General features: G+C 40.6%; 1 protein-coding gene across 14 annotated transcripts in view; it reads right to left on the bottom strand.

The window, feature by feature from the left end:
• ppfia1 (PTPRF interacting protein alpha 1) overlaps positions 1–18451 on the bottom strand; it is a 106850-nt gene extending 88399 nt beyond the window's left edge. For 8 of the 14 annotated variants that reach the window (XM_033038716.1, XM_033038721.1, XM_033038719.1 and 5 more), the window contains exon 1: positions 17762–18438. In XM_033038716.1, coding sequence (XP_032894607.1) covers positions 17762–18004 — 243 coding nt within the window. In that variant the 5' untranslated portion in view covers positions 18005–18438. Of the gene's footprint in view, positions 1–12424; positions 12733–17761 lie in introns of those variants that run through there. The other 6 variants (XM_033038723.1, XM_033038724.1, XM_033038720.1 and 3 more) reach the window with 3 other exon arrangements.
• Positions 18452–18740: the final 289 nt, after the last annotated feature.

Here is an 18740-nt window from a genome sequence, read left to right as displayed (position 1 = left end):
ACTAGGGTGGTGAATCTGTGGAATTCTGGTGGCATTATGGTGTTGAAAGTTGAGTTGGAATCCAGGTTACATAAAACTATCCTTCACCATCCATTTCCCATCCAATTCAGCTCACACGATACTTCCAAATGTGACGGAAAACACGGGAACTATTTATCTCAAATCCATTTAAGCTTAAACAGATGACAGAACTTCACAATCTACATTCTGTTTGTCTCACTAAATAAATATCAAAAAGAGTGTTGAACCGACCAAAAGATGCATGGGAATCAAAAGAAAAGGCAGCAGCTCTGGATATTCATTGCCACAATAGTCAACTGTCTGACATATTGTAAGTACTACTTGCACTAAAAATGTTCAGTTATGGTGGCGGACCTAAAGCTAATCAGTCATTCTTCGTCCACAATTTTGAGATAATCAATACAGTAGCAAATAATGAAAATAAAAGCAGGATGATGATCCATTAAAATTATTTAATGAATGTTGTACTTTGATTTCTAACATAGGTTAAAATCGAGCCAGACTGATGGATTGAACCTTCCTTTTTATTCTGGAGCAGAATGATATCAAATAACTTTAGTCTCAGCATCTAAATTTAGTTTTTAATGAGTTTTTGCCTGAATATTTTGGATAGGTATGGGCAAGATTGGAACTTTATGGCTTTATGAATAGGTAGGAGAGAAGTCGCATTCTACTTTGTTTTTCACTACATGGGCATACGTTTTGTCAAACTTGTATACCACTGTGGTCCTCTGGACTACATTGCAAACTCAACAAACAGTTTAGTGATCAGAGATTCTCTCACCTGCACTATGAGCCTTCCCCAGAATTATTGTCTGACCACTTCATATGTTCATAGGTTCATAAGGGATAGGAGCAGAATTAGGCCATTCGGCCCATCAAGTCTACTCCACCATTCAATCATGGCTGATCTATCTTTCCCCCTTAACCCCATTCTCCTATCTTCTCCCCATAATCCCAATCTATCTATCTCAGCCTTTAAAATATCCATTGACTTGGCCTCCGCAGCCTTCTGTGGCAATGAATTCCACAAGTTCAAGTTCAAGTGAGTTTATTGTCATGTGTCCCTGTATAGGACAATGAAATTCTTGCTTTGCTTAAGCACACAGAAAATAGTAGGCATTTACTACAAAACAGATAAATGTGTCCACATACCATGATATAAATATATACACACATGAATAAATAAACTGATAGTGCAAATAACAGAAAGTGGTTGGTAATAATCAGAGTTTTGTCCGAGCCAGGTTTAATAGCCTGATGGCTGAGGGGAAGTAACTATTCCTTAACCTGGTTGTTGCAGTCTTCAGGCTCCTGTACCTTCTACCTGAAGGTAGCAGGGAGATGAGTGTGTGGCCAGGATGGTGTGGGTCTTTGATGATACTGCCAGCCTTTTTGAGGCAGCGACTGCGATAAATCCCCTCGATGGAAGGAAGGTCAGAGCCGATGATGGACTGGGCAGTGTTTACTACTTTTTGTAGTCCTTTCCTTTCCAGGGCGCTCAAATTGCCGAACCACGCCTCCTACAAGGCAAAACCAGGAGGCAGCTCGAATGCCGGTGTAACATCACTCCCTGACGAGCTCAATGCGTTTTACGCACGCTTTGACAGGGAGAATACTGATGTGCCTTCCCGATCCCCCATTCGCTGCGATGGCATTTCAGTCTCAGTCACAGAGGCCGATGTCAGGAAATCCTTCAGAGGGGTGAACCCCCGAAAAGCACCTGGTCCTGATGGTATACCCGGTATGTTCTAATTGTTTAAAGAGCTCTCTTTCCCTCATCTTTATCTACACACATGATGGCTTTCTTCCGGGCATGATGGCTGCAGATCCAACCAAATGAGAGACACCCTGAAGTCAGAACTACAACTATTGGTTTTTAATTGCTCTTAATAGACACATGCTATTCGGTCCAACCAGAGCACACTTAGGAGACAAAGAGACCACTAGGAACAGGACTACTTTATCATAAATCACTTAATTTAATTATCGTCTTTGTAAATAAAGCACATTTGCCCTGTAGACAATAAACATCAAGCAAGCAAAAATAAGGAATGAAAATATTGCGATGCTTAGCTAATTCAGAGATTGTACATAACGGGTTTGGCCAGAGGTCAAATGTAGCAAAAGATTCAGGAGTGTCGAGGAGATTTTTAAAGATAGCAAGTAGTTATGATCTGAAATGCACTGCCCATTTGTGGTGGATGAAGATTCAATCATGGCTTACTCAAACAAAAATAGATAAACATTAAAAAAATAAAATTTACAGGAGGTTCACCAGGTTAATTCCCAGGATGGCGGGACCGACATATGATGGAAAAAACTGGGGCGACTGGGCTTGTATTCATTGGAATTTGGATGGTTGAGAGGGGATCTTATAGAAACATATTAAATTGTTAAAGGATTGGAGACTAGATGCAGGAAAAATGGTCCCGATGTTGGGGGGAGTCCAGAACCAGGGGTCACAGTTTAAGAATATAGGGTAGGCCATTTAGGGCTGAGATGAGGAAAAAAACAAATCTCCCAGTTGTGAATCTGTGGGTTCTCTGCCACAGAAAGCATGGAGACCAATTCACTGGATGTTTTCAAGAGAGATTTAGGTTTAGCTTTTAAGGCTAAAGGAATCAAGGATATGGGGAAAAAGCAGGAACGGGGTATTGATTTTAGATGCTCATATTGAATGGCTCGAAGGGCCGAATGGCCCTCTCCTGCACCTATTTTTCTATGTTTCATTGTTTTTAAGAGTGAAGGAATGGGGTTGGACTCTAGAGGTATAGGCTCAAGGGGCTGACTAGCTGTAATAATTTGACGATCTCGAAAAGCACCAAAATCTTTGTGCAGAAAAAAAGTAAAACATTATTTGTCAGAAGATATTTGACTAGACTGTAGCACTTACTTGATAAATGGTGTCATTTTATTCCTTCCCTCATTCTCTCAAAGCTCAAAATTAAGGACTATAATCAACCGTCGTATGCTGAGCAGCATTTCATATTTACCTAATCATGTGGAAAATTTTATTCCGATCTCCCAGAGTGCTTATTTTAGGATTTATGGTAGTTTGCCTGAAATTTATCTACCAATAAAGATAATCTTTATTTACCTTGTGTTATCTTATCTTATTTTGAACATCATCTCCTCATCCCAGAATTAGAATGAATGCAGTCTGTTTGACCAATTTCCATTTGCACTCAAATTCACTTGGACTACCTTCGACACCTCCCTCCCCTTTTTTGATCTCACCGTCTCCATCACAGGAGATAGACTATCAAATTACGTCTATTACTAACCCACGGATTCCCACAACTATCATGACAATACTTCCTTCCCACCCAGCCTCCTGCAAAGACTATCCCCTACTCCCAATTCCTTCGTCTACGCCGCATCTGCATCCAAGATGAGGAATTCCATACCCGGACATCCCTTCTCCCATCAATGATGAGGACCCTCACTCATGTCACCTCGGCACCCCACAGCTCCGTCCTTGCTCTTCCTCGACGCGACAGAGTCCCCCTAGTCCTTACCTTCCACCCAATCATCCGTCGCACACAACACACAATCCACCAAAATTTCTGCCACGGGATCCCAGCGCGAGCCACATTTGCCCATCACCACCCCTTTCCGTCTTCTGCAGAGACCGTTCCCTCCGCAACTCCCTGGTTAACTCACCCCTTCCCACCTAAACCACCCCCTTCCCAGGTACCTTCTGCTGCAACTGCAGAAGATGCAACATCTGTCCCAAAACCTCCTCCCTCGACTCTGTCCATGGACCCCAACAGTCCTTTCAGGTTAGGCAGAGGTTCACATGTACCTCCTCCAACCTCATCTACTGTATCCGTTGTTCAGGATGTGGACTCTTATACATCGGTGAGACCAAATGTAGACTGGGCAATCGTTTCGCGGAACACCTTTGCTCAGCCCATCTGAACCTACCTGATCACCCGGTTGCTGGACACTTTAATTCTCCTTTCCATTCCTACACAGATCTTTCTGTCCTGGGTCTCCTCCATTGTCAGACTGAGGCTAAATGCAAATTGGTGGAACATCATCTCATATTTTGCTTGGGCAGCTTACATATTGATTTATTTAATTTCAGGCAGCCCCTGCATTCCCTCTCTCTATCCCTCCCCCACCCTAGTCACACTAGCTTCTCGTTTTCACCCTACAAACAGCTAACAATGCCGTTTCCTTTATCATCGTCACTTTTCTGCATATCTTTTATTCATTGTTCTTTTATCTCTCCACATCGTCGTCTATATCTCACGTTTCCTTTATCCCTAACCAGCCTGAAGAAGGGTCTCGACCCGAAACATCACCCATTCCCGCTGAGTTACGCCAGCTTTTACTACGAGTTACTACCAACACTGACCTTTCTGTCCGAAGCCTCCTCCATTGTCACAGTGAGGCTAAATGCAAATTGGAAGAATCTCATAGCATACAGAATCTCATATTTCGCTTATGCAGCTTACAACCCAGGGGTATGAATATTGATTTCTCCAACTTCAAGAAACCTCTACTTTCCCACTCTCTCCATCCCTCCCCCTTCCCCCACCCAAGTCGCACCAGCGTTCATTCATACCTAGCTACAACTAACAATGGCCTGGTTCCTTTATCATTGTTACATTTTTGCATATCTTCATTCATTTGTTTTATATCTCTCTACATCATCGTCTATATCTAGTTTCCCTTTCCCGTGACTTTTGATAGGTCTCGACCCAAAAAGTCACCCATTCCTTCTCTCCAGAGATGCTGCCTATCCCGCCTGCTGAGTTACTCCAGCATTTTGTGTCTAACTGTAGCCTGTTTGAAGTTTTTCTTCATGATTTGCATGCCTCTCATGTCTAGTAAATCTGTACTAATACTCACTCCTGACCTATAAAATCCATATTAATGTGACAACGTAAAACATTGCCTATCCAACATCTCTCATAATGCTGTTATAGATTTAAATAAGTTGGGAAGAGAAGTGGAGCTAATGCCAAGATCAGATAAGCCAAGATTTTGTTGAATGGCAGATTGAGCTCAATGGGGCAGATGGCTTACTCCTCCTCCCATTTGGTTTCTTTTTAATTAACATCTTAAAATCAAAACTTTCACTGTGTGCATATTTAGAAGTATAGTGCTTTGCTCATGAAATAAAGTAAGATGGAAAGAGACTCATGAGGAACATAAATGCAAGTCAAGCCATATGGCTTTGTTGTTCCATAGTAAAATTCTGTACATTTCCATGTATTGTGAGCAACAGAGCCATGGAAAGTAGTGTGTATGTGCGTGAGACCATGAAATACAGCAAATCAGGGAACAAAATGTATCAGTAATTAACTAAGAACCAAGCCAAACCTGTCACGGGCCACAATTCAACAAAAGAATATCTGCAAATGTCCCTCGATGAAAGAGACTACCATGAGATAGAAAACAGAAAATAGGTGCAGGAGTAGGCCAAATAATGTGCAACTCAGCAAGCAAAAGAAACAGTAATTTTAACAATAACTGCTTAAATACAAGTTCAGAGCACAGAGCAAAGAAATTCATGAAATGGTGCCCTGATCAAGCAAGACCAAAGTTATATTATAATTAATTCACAAGCTAGTGTATATTACGGTCAGTGACTGGCTTCCGGGAACCGTTTTGCACCACAAAAACCATGTTATACAAAACTTGTAAAGAATTTTTTGGCTCCTTAATTCAAGAGGAAAACGCAGACCCCAAATTAACATGTTGAGAAATGGAAACAAAAACGTAAATGTACAGGTGAATTCGCACGTGTTCAATTAACTTAAAATATTGATCAAAGAAGAAATAATATTAACAAACTATACCATCTATTTGCATACATTTACTGATGCTTAATTTGGTGCTTTGAGGTAGAGTAACTCAAATGTTGAAATAATTCAGAAGTAAAATGTGAGTCCACTTTAGGGTAGAACCCTGCATTTTACAACAGTTGTATGGTCTATTAGCAAGCGCATAACAACTAACAGTAATTTGAGACTCCCTAGCTTTCCAAAGAGCACAATAACCAGTGCCTTCTGTCACTGCACCTTGCTGTAATTATTGTACGTAATATTGCATTAAAGTCACAATGGCAACAGGTTACTCTCTGCCCAAATTGTTAACAAATCAAATTGTATTAGGTAATAGCAGCTCCCTTTGATCTGCCAGCTGATTATAAAGGGCCTGTCCCACGGTCATGCGACCTGCATGCGGCAAGCGCGACCTAAAGGGCCGGCCCCACCAGCATGCGCCAAGCGCGACCTAACGTGGTCGTTTGAGCCGTACGGCATGCGGCAAGCGCGACCAAACCAGAAGCGGGAGCCGTGCGGAGGTAGAGTGAGTGACACGACGTCGAGGCGGCTGCGGGCCGGCAGGCCGTTGCCGCGTGGAAGTTTTAAACACAGTCAGTTTTTCGGAGCCCCGCGCGATGTCGGGTCCAGCTCCGCACAACTCCATACGGCTCCGGCGATCGAAGTGAGACCTGCCCCGCGAGGTGCATGCTGGTGGGACTGGCCCTTTAGGTTGCGACAATGTGCCTTTTGTACCTCAGGACAAATACAGGATAAAGGGAATAACGTTGAGTAATATTAAATGAAGTTAATGTTTTCAGTTTTTGTATTAATTACATTTACTTTCCAATCTTTAAAATTAAATACATTTAATGGTTTTTAAATGTCTTCTGACTTTTAAAGGAATTAGGATTTAATTAGCTGATTGGTAAAAACAATGTTTCACTACACAGCAAAATGTTGATGTGCAAAACATTGAATCAATTACATGGGTTCTCATCCTTGGATAATGTTAAGCTTCCTTAGTGATGTTGGAGCTGCACTTGTTCGGTAAAGCGAAGAGTATTCTATCAGAATCCTCTATGAAGTCAGGAGAAAAGTTTCTAGCCACAGGATACCCAATCTCTCACCTGGTCTTGTAGCAACAGTATTTATATGACTGACCCAATTAAGCTTCTGGTTAATGGTGAATCCCACCCACAATGCTGAACATGATCATTGATCAGTACTTAGTGTGATGTGAATGCTTCTTCTCACTGATAAACTAAGCTTGATATGGTCCTTCTGGCAAAAAGCAGTAATGGACAATTTGATTTTCTGAGGGCTTGTGAATATTAAGTACAGGTACTATAACATGATAATTGTATCCCTTAGAAACTTTGTGTTATAGAAAATCGTGCTACTATGACTATTGTGACAATGGAGAAGAGAGGATTGGGGCTACAGAGCTTCAGACTCAAAATAACGCGTTTTTTCGCTCCACAGAATTTACAAAAATAAAATTATTTTCAATAGTTTAATAAGTTTATTTCCATTACTACAAGCTAAAAATATACTGAAGGATATATGGTACATTGTTTATTAATAGAGTATCATTGCACAAGTGTCAATAGAAGCGATTGCGTGTCAATTTCAATGGCTACCCATAATTAAAACAGAAGCTATGTTTGGAAGAGACAAGGGTGCCTGATTTCTGCGGGGAGGTCACATGGAAACAGATTTCTTCCCGAAACGGTTTAAATACAAGTCATTTGTTTTAATTCAGACAACCAATTTTTACAGTGGCTTTCAAATGGAAAAGAATCAGTAACAAGTGTGATGTTGCTTCCTGGGGTCACTGAGAAGTTTAATATTGTGGTCTTCCTGGCTATTCATTTGTGTCAACCTCAATTAAGAGTGCTAGAATAGAACATATCCTTCAATGAGCTGCAATCTGATGCAAAATCAATGATTTTTTTGTTTTTCTTAAAGAGATGCAGAACAGCACCTTTATATTTGTGTGAGCAATGTATAATATCAACCAAGTATTTTGTGGTTTTCAAAATGGAGATATTGTATGTGGAGTAGAATCATCAGTGACATAACTAGGTAATTCAGGGTACAAAAACAAACTGTAGCAGTTTCTAAGGATGTATCCAAATATACAAGAAATCAGAAAATTATTGAAATTTTGGCTAAAACTTTCAATTATAATAGATACCCCAGTGCACCCAAGATAATCAACAATCTTAAAAAATTAAATACAGTATAGAAACCAAACCATTCACATCCTGTACATAATTTATAATAGAAACCAACAGACAGGGCAGCATGGTGCCACAGCGGAAGAGTTGCTGCCTTACAGCGCCAGAGACCCGGATTCGATCCTGACTATGGGTGCTCTCTGTACGGAGTTGTATGCTCTCCACATGACCTTGTGGGTTTCCTCCGACACTCCAAAGACAAACGAGTTTGTAAGTTAATTCGCTTGGGAAAATGTAAAATAGTCCCTCGAGTGTGTAGAATAGTGATAGTGTGTGGTGATCGCTGGTCGATTTACCATTAAGTTCATTTTGCTCCCAACTCATACAATAACATTTCTGAAAATTCTAAATGTGCTGCTGCATGCTCAGGTTGTATAATAACTTTTCCAATAAAAAGGACATTGTTCTGACTACATCTCTACAACCAACCATCCTTAGGAATAAAACAGAAAAGGATGCATTACTAATTACCTGCAGAACTAGATCACAGCTCAACAAATTACACAAACATTTCCACTAAGACAAAATGTTTGCAGTGTGAATTTTGTTCATTTGTCTTTGAGCACTTGAGAGATAGACAATATCTTCATTGCAGTTAATTAGTGCATTGTTTACAATTAAATAAGTTGCAATAGTATGAAGTTTAAGTGAAATAGAAAAATGATTTGTACATCTGTCCTTCTTCGGGATTTTTAAATCTAGCTGGATAATTCTGAATATCTTACAAAATGTGAAGTTCCATGTTACTTTGAATTTAGAGAACTGATAATTAAAAGTACAGTTAAACAAGTTAGTTAAGGTGGGCTATAGATAACATGACTACAAAATCAGGTCAGAGACTAGGAATCTTGCAGCAAGTAACTCATCTCCGAGAGACCAGAGACTGCAGTTAGAATCTTTAGCAAGAACAAAAGTGTTGGAAGAACTTAGCAGGTCAGGCAACATCTGTATAGGTGACATTTCCAACTGCACTTTGAAGAAGGGCCCCGACCTGAAACATCATGTCAATTTTTCACCCCATATGCTACCCGGCCCACTGAAATCCTCCAACACATTGTTTGTAACTCGCCTCCTAAATCCCCAAAGTCTATCCACCATCTACAAGGCTCGTCAGGAATGTGATGGAATACTCTCCCCTTGCCTGCATAAGTGCAGTTTCAAAAACACTCAAAAAACTCAACAGCATACAGGACATAGCAGCTTGCTTGAAAGACACCCCAACACCAATGCAGAATAGCAGCACTTTGTACCAACTACAGGATGCACAATGGCAACTCATCAGGACTTCTAACACAGCACCTTCCAAACCCACTATCTCTACCAGCTAGAAGAACAAGGAGAGCAAAAGCATGGGAACACTACCACAGGGTACGCCCTCCACGCCACACACCATCATGATTTGGAAATATATTGTTGTTCCTTCACTGTTGCTGGTCAAAATCCTGGAATTCTCTCTAGCAGTATTGTGGATTTACAGTGGCAGTTCAAGAAGGTGCCTCACCACCATCTTCAAGGGCAATTAAATGCTGGGTCAACCTGTGAAACCCACATCCCTTGAATGAATAACACATAGTAAAAAAAAAAACGCTGCCTTCATTGAATGTGTTTAGTAGTACAGGGTATTGTAGTTCCAGAATAGTACTGGAATTCCATAGGCCTGGTCCATTAACCCATGAGAATTCTATTAGCAATTAGGGTGCCCAATGGGTCATGTATAAAAAGTTAAATATGTTCTCCTTTTAACATGTATGAAAGTTAATTTGATGTCTCCTTTTTTCAAAAATAAGTTATTGAAGGGGAAAAAAACTCTGAATTAGACGTCCCCAAACATTTTAACTCATTGGGATACATATCCAAGTTTTCAATGTATCTTTTAGCTGGATTTCCAAGAAGACATGGGCTAGTCTTTATAGATATCTTACAAGGGCCCATACAAACTATATATCTTGTATTTCATGTCACTGTACTGTATACCTAAAATGAATATAAATGTTGGCTGCAGCCGATTAGTTTTCCCCCACAATAGAATATACAAGGCTAAACTAGTTGTAAAATGGCTTTTGTCCAAATCCCAAGATTTATTTTCCCTAAGCAAGACTTGAAAAGATGCTATTATTATATGCTACAAATGCATGCAGTTAGCAACATTTTAGATCAATTGCAATTCTCTGAATAGGAAATACCGCTGACTGAGCCATTTATGTGTACAACTTTTTAGTAGTGATAATAGGTCATTTTTATCAGTGAGAAAATGTAATTCAGTGAAGATTTGGCATTGTTGATAGGGATAAGAGATATCTGGAAAACTGCTGGTAATTATAAATTGAGACTGAATGGGATAAAATTATCATGATTAAAATAGAATTTTAATTCTAAAAACGTATCTTAAAAATGGTGCTTTCTGCACCAATTACTCCCTCATTTTAAAAAAAATTGTTTCTTACTTCAGTCAATTGTAGATAAAATTACTACAAAATAAAACAGAGTTGCCAAGTAAATACTGTGTACCACATTAAGATCTCCAATTGGCTAGAGCATGGCAAGTCTTTGGCCTCATGAGCATGGATCAAAAGCTGCAGTCAATCATTTAAAGATTAAAGATCTTCTAACTTCTGCATCAACTGCATGAGACACATGCAAGGAGAAATTCTTGCATGTTCCCAATTAACTGAAATTGTTGAAGTTAGAAGGTGAAAGGCACTAAAAGGTGGCATGTAACAATACTGCCAACAATTTTTGTAATGCTTTAATTCTGATTGATTTAGTGTGAACTAATATGTGGATGCTAAACTGTAGTCATGCCAGTTTATGGAACATTTTAAGTGGGGTAGCTAACCTACTACTAGCAACTATTCATAGTTACTTGCAACTCAACCTAATATGCAAGCCTAAGGCATTATGCTCATGTCCACTAGTGCTATTCACTGGAGACATACATACTGGACCACCCACATCAGGAATTCAATAGGTGAGTCTTTCTTTTTTTTTTTAAAGCACACCATGCATGCCTTTTGAAATGAGCAAGTAATTCTCAAGTTTAACTTTTTTTGCTGCTGATCATTAACTCTTTTTTTTTAAATCCATCATTACTGTATCAAAAAGAACATATGAAAGAGAAAATTGTACTTGAGATTGTGGCTACTATCTCTGCCACAATTCTAAAACCACCAGCTGTTTAAAAGTAACACTTTAAAAACAAGTATTTAAAAAACATTTCCAATACCACACCATAGTTCGAATGGAAAGCTACGCGTAACAAAAATCAAGAGTGTGATCTAATTTCCCAGTGACATGATGCCAAAGTGCAATCAACTCCTACAATCCCTTACTTCCCTGAAAAAGCAAGGATTTCCAAATATTTGGTTGGTCTCACGAAACTATCACCCATTGCTCTCTATCTTCGGAGAACAAACAATCCTTAATTAGGTGAATTATAATGAAAACAAATATTATTATGAGAACCAGTTACAGAAAATGACTGTTTAACTATCACAGTATTACTGTTGATGACACAATTATTTGTAACTCCGCAGTACAGCAATACAAAAGCAGCAGATCAACAAGGTTTCCACAAAGTGACTAAACACAAGCTGTGGACTTGGGGTCTGCTCTTATTCAGCACCTCCAAAATTGAATCTGATCCATAAACAAGTTAGTTAATTTATTAACAAAAGAAAACTATTACCATAAAATTATGATCATTCGTCACACATCAAACACCTCAGGATATTTTATTTGCTTTATTGATCAAAAAAGCAATTATCAACCTCAGCACAGATGGAAAAAAATTATTGAAGAAAATATCAATCATAAACTATGGGTTTCATTCAAATACACTTCATACTCTCTCTCCCCACCAAATAAAATAGAGGAAAACCTAATTAAACTAGTTCATAATTTAGAAACCATTATTCATAGTTGTGATATTGGGCTACACAAAGTTTAAAATTGTAAAACTGGACCAAGTATGGTTTTCCATAATAGTACTGAAGGAATATTCCTAAATTACAAAGTTTATGTAAGACATTGGCTGTTGAAATGCTGCATAAATGTTTCAGAGAAATGCAGAGGCTTTCCAAAATAAATGTTTAAAGCAAATGCAGAAGAGATACTCATGGGAAAATCTCAACATTGCTTTACAGGTAGTTTGCATCCAAGAAAATTAGAAAATTGAGCTCCTTAATCCAACACTGCTGTTACAATGAGAATGTAGCATGAATAGCAAATCACAGACAAAATGCAACAGAAAAAGCAGCAAGATTTTCTAATGGAACCTTTGCAATCAAACTAATTTTGAAACATTAGCATTAGCTCAAAGCTGAAACCACTTTGTTCAATGGAAAATAATAGTGAAGTACTAAAAACATGGCTTCCACCCACCATGTCCATGCCGATCCTCAAGTACTGATCTTCATTCATCCCTTTACCAATACTTGATCCATTACCTTTTATGCTTTGCAATTCAAGTGTTCACCCTGATACTTAAATGAGTAAACCACTCCCATCACTCAAGTAATGCAATCCAAATTCCAACCACCATCTGGGTAAAAGATTCCTCGGATATCCTTTAAACATCTTTCCTCTATACTTAATCCATACCCTCCAGCATCTGACAACTGTATTGGGAAAGTTTTCTTAATAGGTTTTTCTAATATCTACCACCCTATTAATCCCAATTAGATTCTCCCGACCCTCTCTCCATTGCATCCTCTCCAGATAGAGCAAAGTGTGGTAACTAAAATTTCACACAGTATTCCAGCTGTGGCACAATCAATGTTTTATTAAGATGTATCATAACCTCCCAGCTCTTATATCTTATGACCTGAATAATATAGATAATATCTCTTACATGTTCTTCATCACCTTATCCACTTGCGCTTTAACCTCAGGAATCCTCGAACTTGCATGGAAAGCTCCCTCATTTCCTCAATAATCTCTAGGGCCCTACCAACCAACGTGCATGTTGTACCTTTATTAGAGCTCCCTATGTGCATTACCTCAGGATTAAATTTCACCTGCTATCACTCTGCCTATTTTATTATTCAACGAATATCTTCCTGTAACATAGAACTATCCTCCTATCAATAACATCACTGATTTTCATGTCATCAGTCAACTTACTGATCATACCTCCTCTATATCCATCATAAACTATGGATTTCATTCAAATACACTTCATTCTCTCTCCTCATACCTCCTTTAAAAGGAGAAGTCCCAGCACCAATATCTCTAGTACATCACTGGTTAAAGACTTTCAATCAAAAAAAATTCCACCACCATCAACAATCCAATTTTGGATCCAATTTGCCATCCTCCTAGTATCCAATGGACAATAACCTTGCGAAAGGTCACTCCCTTGTCAAAGGGCCTTAGAGATCTTCATGTAGAAGACATCAACTGCAGAGTTTTCCTGCATTTTGTAAATGCACAGCTAATCATCTTCCTAACGGCAGATAGATTATATCACTGATATTATATTAATGTGTTAGACAAGTTATTTCAGGAACATGGAACAAATACCACAAGCATCACAGTGAATTTCACAAGAGGTAAATATTCTAAACTGAAAGTGCACTGACAATATGAAATAATTATCTTCTATTATATTTATACTGAATTACAAAACCCACATTGTACACTGACAGAATAATGTACAAGGGAAAACAGTCAACCAATTTATTTTCTGCCAGTAGTCAAATGAATATGGAAGGCCAGGAAGACATTTCTTAATTGATCGCCTTATTTTAAAACAACATACGCAGCATACATGTGAAACGTTTTTAATGCCTGTAGGATAAAAGGTAACAAGTAAGCAAGCCATTAAAAACGCCAAATCAACAAGACATAGTTGGAGGAAAGAAATTCAGAACCTCGTGTCATGAGGTCAGGGCCTAGTTTTAACATTAAGAACACGAAAATATTGGTTGCTGTCCTGCGAAAGCAAAGGAGTGAACACAACTCTGTCTTCATTAACAGAACTGCTGTAGAGATGGTCAACAGCTTCAAGTTCCAAGCCATTATATCATCAGCAACTAATGTAGTCCCTTTACACTGATGCAACAATCAAGAAAGCACATCATCATATTTACTTTCTTAGGTGTCAGAGAAGATTCAGCGTGTCCACGAGGATTCCCTTGAACTGCTACAAATACACTAGAAAATGTATTCTGACAGGATACATCTCAGCCTGGTATGACAACTGCTCTGTTCTTGACGGCCTGAACCTGCAAAGTGTGGTGAACACAGCTTAGTTCATCACAGGTTTGGCACTTCCTTATATTCAGTCCATCTTCACAGTGCATTGCATCAGAAAGGCTGAAAGTATCAATAACGATGCCTACCATCCTGGCCATCCCCTTTCTCTCTTCTACCTTCTGGGAGAAGGTGCAGGAGCTTGAAAGTCCATACTTCAAGACTTAACAGTTTCAACCCCACTGCTGTCAGTCCCCCAACCCAATTACCTCTTTCACACCTTACAAGAGTTGTGACCATACTCTGTGTTGTGTACACTCACTCTTAATTCTAACTGATTACACTATTTAGTAATTGTACCTTAATATTCTTTAACACTGAATGATACATATCATGTTTATTGATGTATTTGAAATGATTGTGTATATCCTGTTTACCCGGCAAGATTCATGTGAACAAGGAATGTAATTGCACCTTTGACAATAAACAAAGCTGTATAACTGACCACCCTAAGCAACTCCAGAATATGCATAATACAATTTGAACTGAAACATATAAATCCAAAGAAAATCTGCTCCCATAGGATTTGGAAACAGTTTGTACAGAACATAAATTTTACTATTTAAACTCAATGTTTCCCATTTCAACCATTGTAAATACATTTCTATTTAACTTAATGACCACATACAAAAGTCTATATGTCCTTTTCCATAGCCTGGCCAATCTAAACTGACAGTCACCTGAAGAATAGCAACCATTTTTCCATAATTCATTACTATAATGTTCTATTTCACCCCAGTTACCATACAAAGCATAACATATTTAACTGTCAAGCAATTGTAGTACCTCTGCAAAGAGACAAATAGATTATACTACTTAGATAAGATTGATTAGTAGGACTGGGTGTCACAATCCCTAAGTTTTCACTACAATTGACATTCTTGGGTATGACCACTAGGTGAATTTGCTAACAATCAGACACATCTTCAGTTGTGTACCTCAACGTCACTGGGTGTTTCGGCCTTTTATCACAAGACACCCTCGGTCAAGGCAGGCCCACTTGGGTGTGTATCTTATTGTTAGCCTCTAGATGGTCACGTGGCAGCCCAGACAGCATCTTTCCTCTTCAGCCACAGCCAGTGACTGCTCCGTTCGGCGGCATTGGCAAGTTCTTTTATTGCCCTCCTTTGTATATAATGCTGACCAAGTGGTCAGCTTCTAGCCTGAAGTATATTCTCAATAAAATACCAGCAAGAGACAACAGGAGCCTAGTGCTCCTCATCTATTATCATTTAAAAAGCTTTTATTTTCCAACAGTGGATGACCTCACATTTTCACAGTATGATTCATTTCTGTTGTCCCTGTCCTTTAATTAACCTGTTTATATCCAGTGTGAAGCCTCCACACCACCTTCACAACTCAACCAGCTCTGTATCATCAGCAAAATTAAATACACCAATCTGGTCCTCTCCTCCCAATCATTGATATGGAATGTGAGCTGCTGGAATCATGCAACGTCCACTTAATCATAATTCCCCACCCAAAAGTGACCCATTTATTTTTATTCGCTGTTCATTAACCAATCCTTAATCTACACTCCAATCCCATGTGTTCTAATTTTGTTACATAATCTCATGCAGCACTTTATTGAGGGCCTTCCAACTAAAAACACACATCATACACTGGACTACCCCTTCATATCACTTCTAAAATCAAAAAACAGTACAAAATATATTTGCCCAATCCTATGATTATTTTCTAAATGTTCTTCCTTAATATGAGAGTCTAGCATTCCTGACAACCAATCGATTTGTACTTACACATGTTCTCTGTTTTTACTTTATGTAGAAAAGTTACCGTTGCAACGTTCAATTTGTGAGAAGCGTTATAAGTTATAAGTTGTCCCACTTGAGACATTGAAACACAAAATCCCAGTCTGATATTTCAGGTGCAGTGAAGGAGTGTTACATTTTTTTAATGCGATGTTCAAGATTTTTCTCATGGACATAAGTCATGAAGTTATTTCAAAACAGTGAAGTAACACCAAATTCTCCAGAACCTATCTCACAATATTCAAACAGATTGTCTGTCCATTACCTCATTACTGTTTTAGGAAGCTTGCAGTGTACAAAAGGCTCCCACAATTTCAATCTTACAACTGGAACTATACCATTGAATGCCAACAGAATTCACATGTACACCTTATTATGGCAAGATATCTCTGCATGTTTCCTCAGGAAAACCACAAAACCAAGCTACGACAGGTGGTTATGGTTAACCAAAAGCTTGGTCAGAGGTTGGTTTGAAAAAAAGATTTTAAAAGGAAATAGAGGGAGAGGGAATTTAAAACAGCCCTAGCAGCCAAAGAGACAATTACTGATGATAGAATGACCAAAATTGTGGATGATCAAGGTTAAAGTTGGATAATACCACATACTGGAAGAGAATAGGAGATTTTTAAATGTGTTTAGATATGATAAGGACCAAGATTTTGTCTCTTTGGCCAAGTTTTGGGTTAATTTCATACCTTCTTCAGTGTGGCTCAGTATTTTGTTTTGATAAAGTTTACATTAAGTGCCTTGGAGTGATTAAACATAAACGAGTTATTCCTGAAAGGTGCGGCAACAATAAAAACATTCCAAAGGACAGGAAAGAGATAATGGATAAAACTGAATGGGAGCCAAAGCACATTGGGAGGAACTAGAAAGGAAAATGGCAGAAACGTGAGGAGTAATTAAAAGGACCAAGAATATTGAGGCTGGCACCAGATAGGGTGTCAACTGGTAAAGAGGAGTTGTTGAGTGGGTAGAATAGCTGGAAATTGGGGGGAGGGATGGTGAAGACACGGGGTGCAAAGGGAGCAGGGATGAGGAGTGAGGAGTGACAGAGAGGGGGAAAGACAGGTTAATGAACAACGGATGAGAGGAAACCCAGTGACGGACAAGGGAAGGGAGGGATGGATGGATGAGGGGAGGAAAGGGGGACTGAGAGAAAGGGAGGGGAGGGAAGGAAAACAAGCTTCTGAGAGGCGCATACAGAGGAAAACAAGGGAAATAGAAGGGCTGGATGGGAAAAACAGGGGAGGGAAGAGAGGTAAACGAGGGTCACTGAGGAGGGCGGATGGAGATACGGTGGAGGAGTAAAGGTGGACAGAGAAGGGGGCAAACTGAGGAGACAACAGAAGGGTGGGGGAAATGCAGTCAGAAAGGATTTGAAGGATAAGGAGGAGGTCGTCCTGTTGAGTGGATAGAGACAATAAGCAAAAATGGGTAGGGGGAAAAAAGGGACTTAATGGATGAAGAAGGGGGGGGGGGGGGGGGAGGAAATCAGAGCCGGGGGGGGGGGGGGGGGGGAGAAGAATCAGAGCCCGGAGGGGTGGGAGGCAGGATAGTTCCTGGGGAGGGTGGGAGGAGGACCTGGGGAGGGTGACCACGGAAAGGAGGGAGGGGATGTAGGGAGGTGAAAGAGGAAAAACAGGAGATAGAACATCGGTGCGGGTCTGGGAGGGTGCGCGCTGAGCTCTACCTGAGGTAAGGCGGTGTTGAGCTGCCTCTGCAGCGAGTCTCTCTCATGGAAAGCCTCCTGCATCTTGGCCTGACACAGGGCCAGCGACTCCTGCGCCTCCCGCAGGCTCTCCAGCAACTTGTCGCGCTCGTCCAACATGTTCACCATCAGCTGCTCGAAGTTGGCCTCGGTGTCGACGCCGTACTGCGAGCCCCGCGGGCTCAGCGTGTCCTCGCTAATAGTCGGCATCACCTCGCACATCATCTTGGGCCGGAGCCGGGGGTTAGGGACGGATGGCCTGGGCTCATACACCGGCCTCTCCTGGTGGAGACTGGTGTGGAGGAGCGGCGATTAGTTAATCACTTGACCGAGGATAGCGGGGGGGGGGGTTAAAGCCGAAAACAAACCCCGTCCGCCCCGTCAGCCGAGCCGGCGGCAGCAGCCACAGGCCGAGCCGGGGCCCGAGCTCATCGCCGCCCGCCCGCCTGACAGACAAACCCGGGGTCGAAACACAGGCCTCCGTCTCCTCCTCCTCGGCCTCCGCCTCGGTTCACGACGCCCGGTTTCGCCGAGTTTAATCACATCGCCGCCGCCGCTCCTCTCCCTCTTTCGATGCTCCCTGGAGGACGTCCTCGACCCCGTCAAGATGTCGGTCGGCGCGCGCGCGCTCCAGCTCCAGCTCCCGCGCCGCGCGCGCGCCCGATCATCATCATCATCATCCTGCAGGTCCCGCCCTCCCGGCTCCTACTGACCACGCCCCCTTCCCTCTGGTCCTCCTGACAATCTCCCTCTCTCCCTCTCGATTTTTCTCATGGACATAAGTCATTAAGTTATATCAAAACAGTGAAGTAACACCAAATTCTCCAGAACCTATCTCACAATATTCAAACAGATTGTCTGGGATTCTCTGCCACAGAAGGTGGCCAGTTCATTGGCTATATTTAAGAGGGAGTTAGATGTGGCCCTTGTGGCTAAAGGGATCAGGGGGTATGGAGAGAAG

This window comes from Amblyraja radiata, chromosome 20 (genome assembly GCF_010909765.2).
Source record: "Amblyraja radiata isolate CabotCenter1 chromosome 20, sAmbRad1.1.pri, whole genome shotgun sequence".
NCBI classification, from domain to species: Eukaryota; Metazoa; Chordata; class Chondrichthyes; order Rajiformes; family Rajidae; genus Amblyraja; species Amblyraja radiata.
The sequence above is the reverse complement of the archived record's forward strand: the minus strand, read 5'-3'. Positions and strand labels throughout refer to the sequence as shown.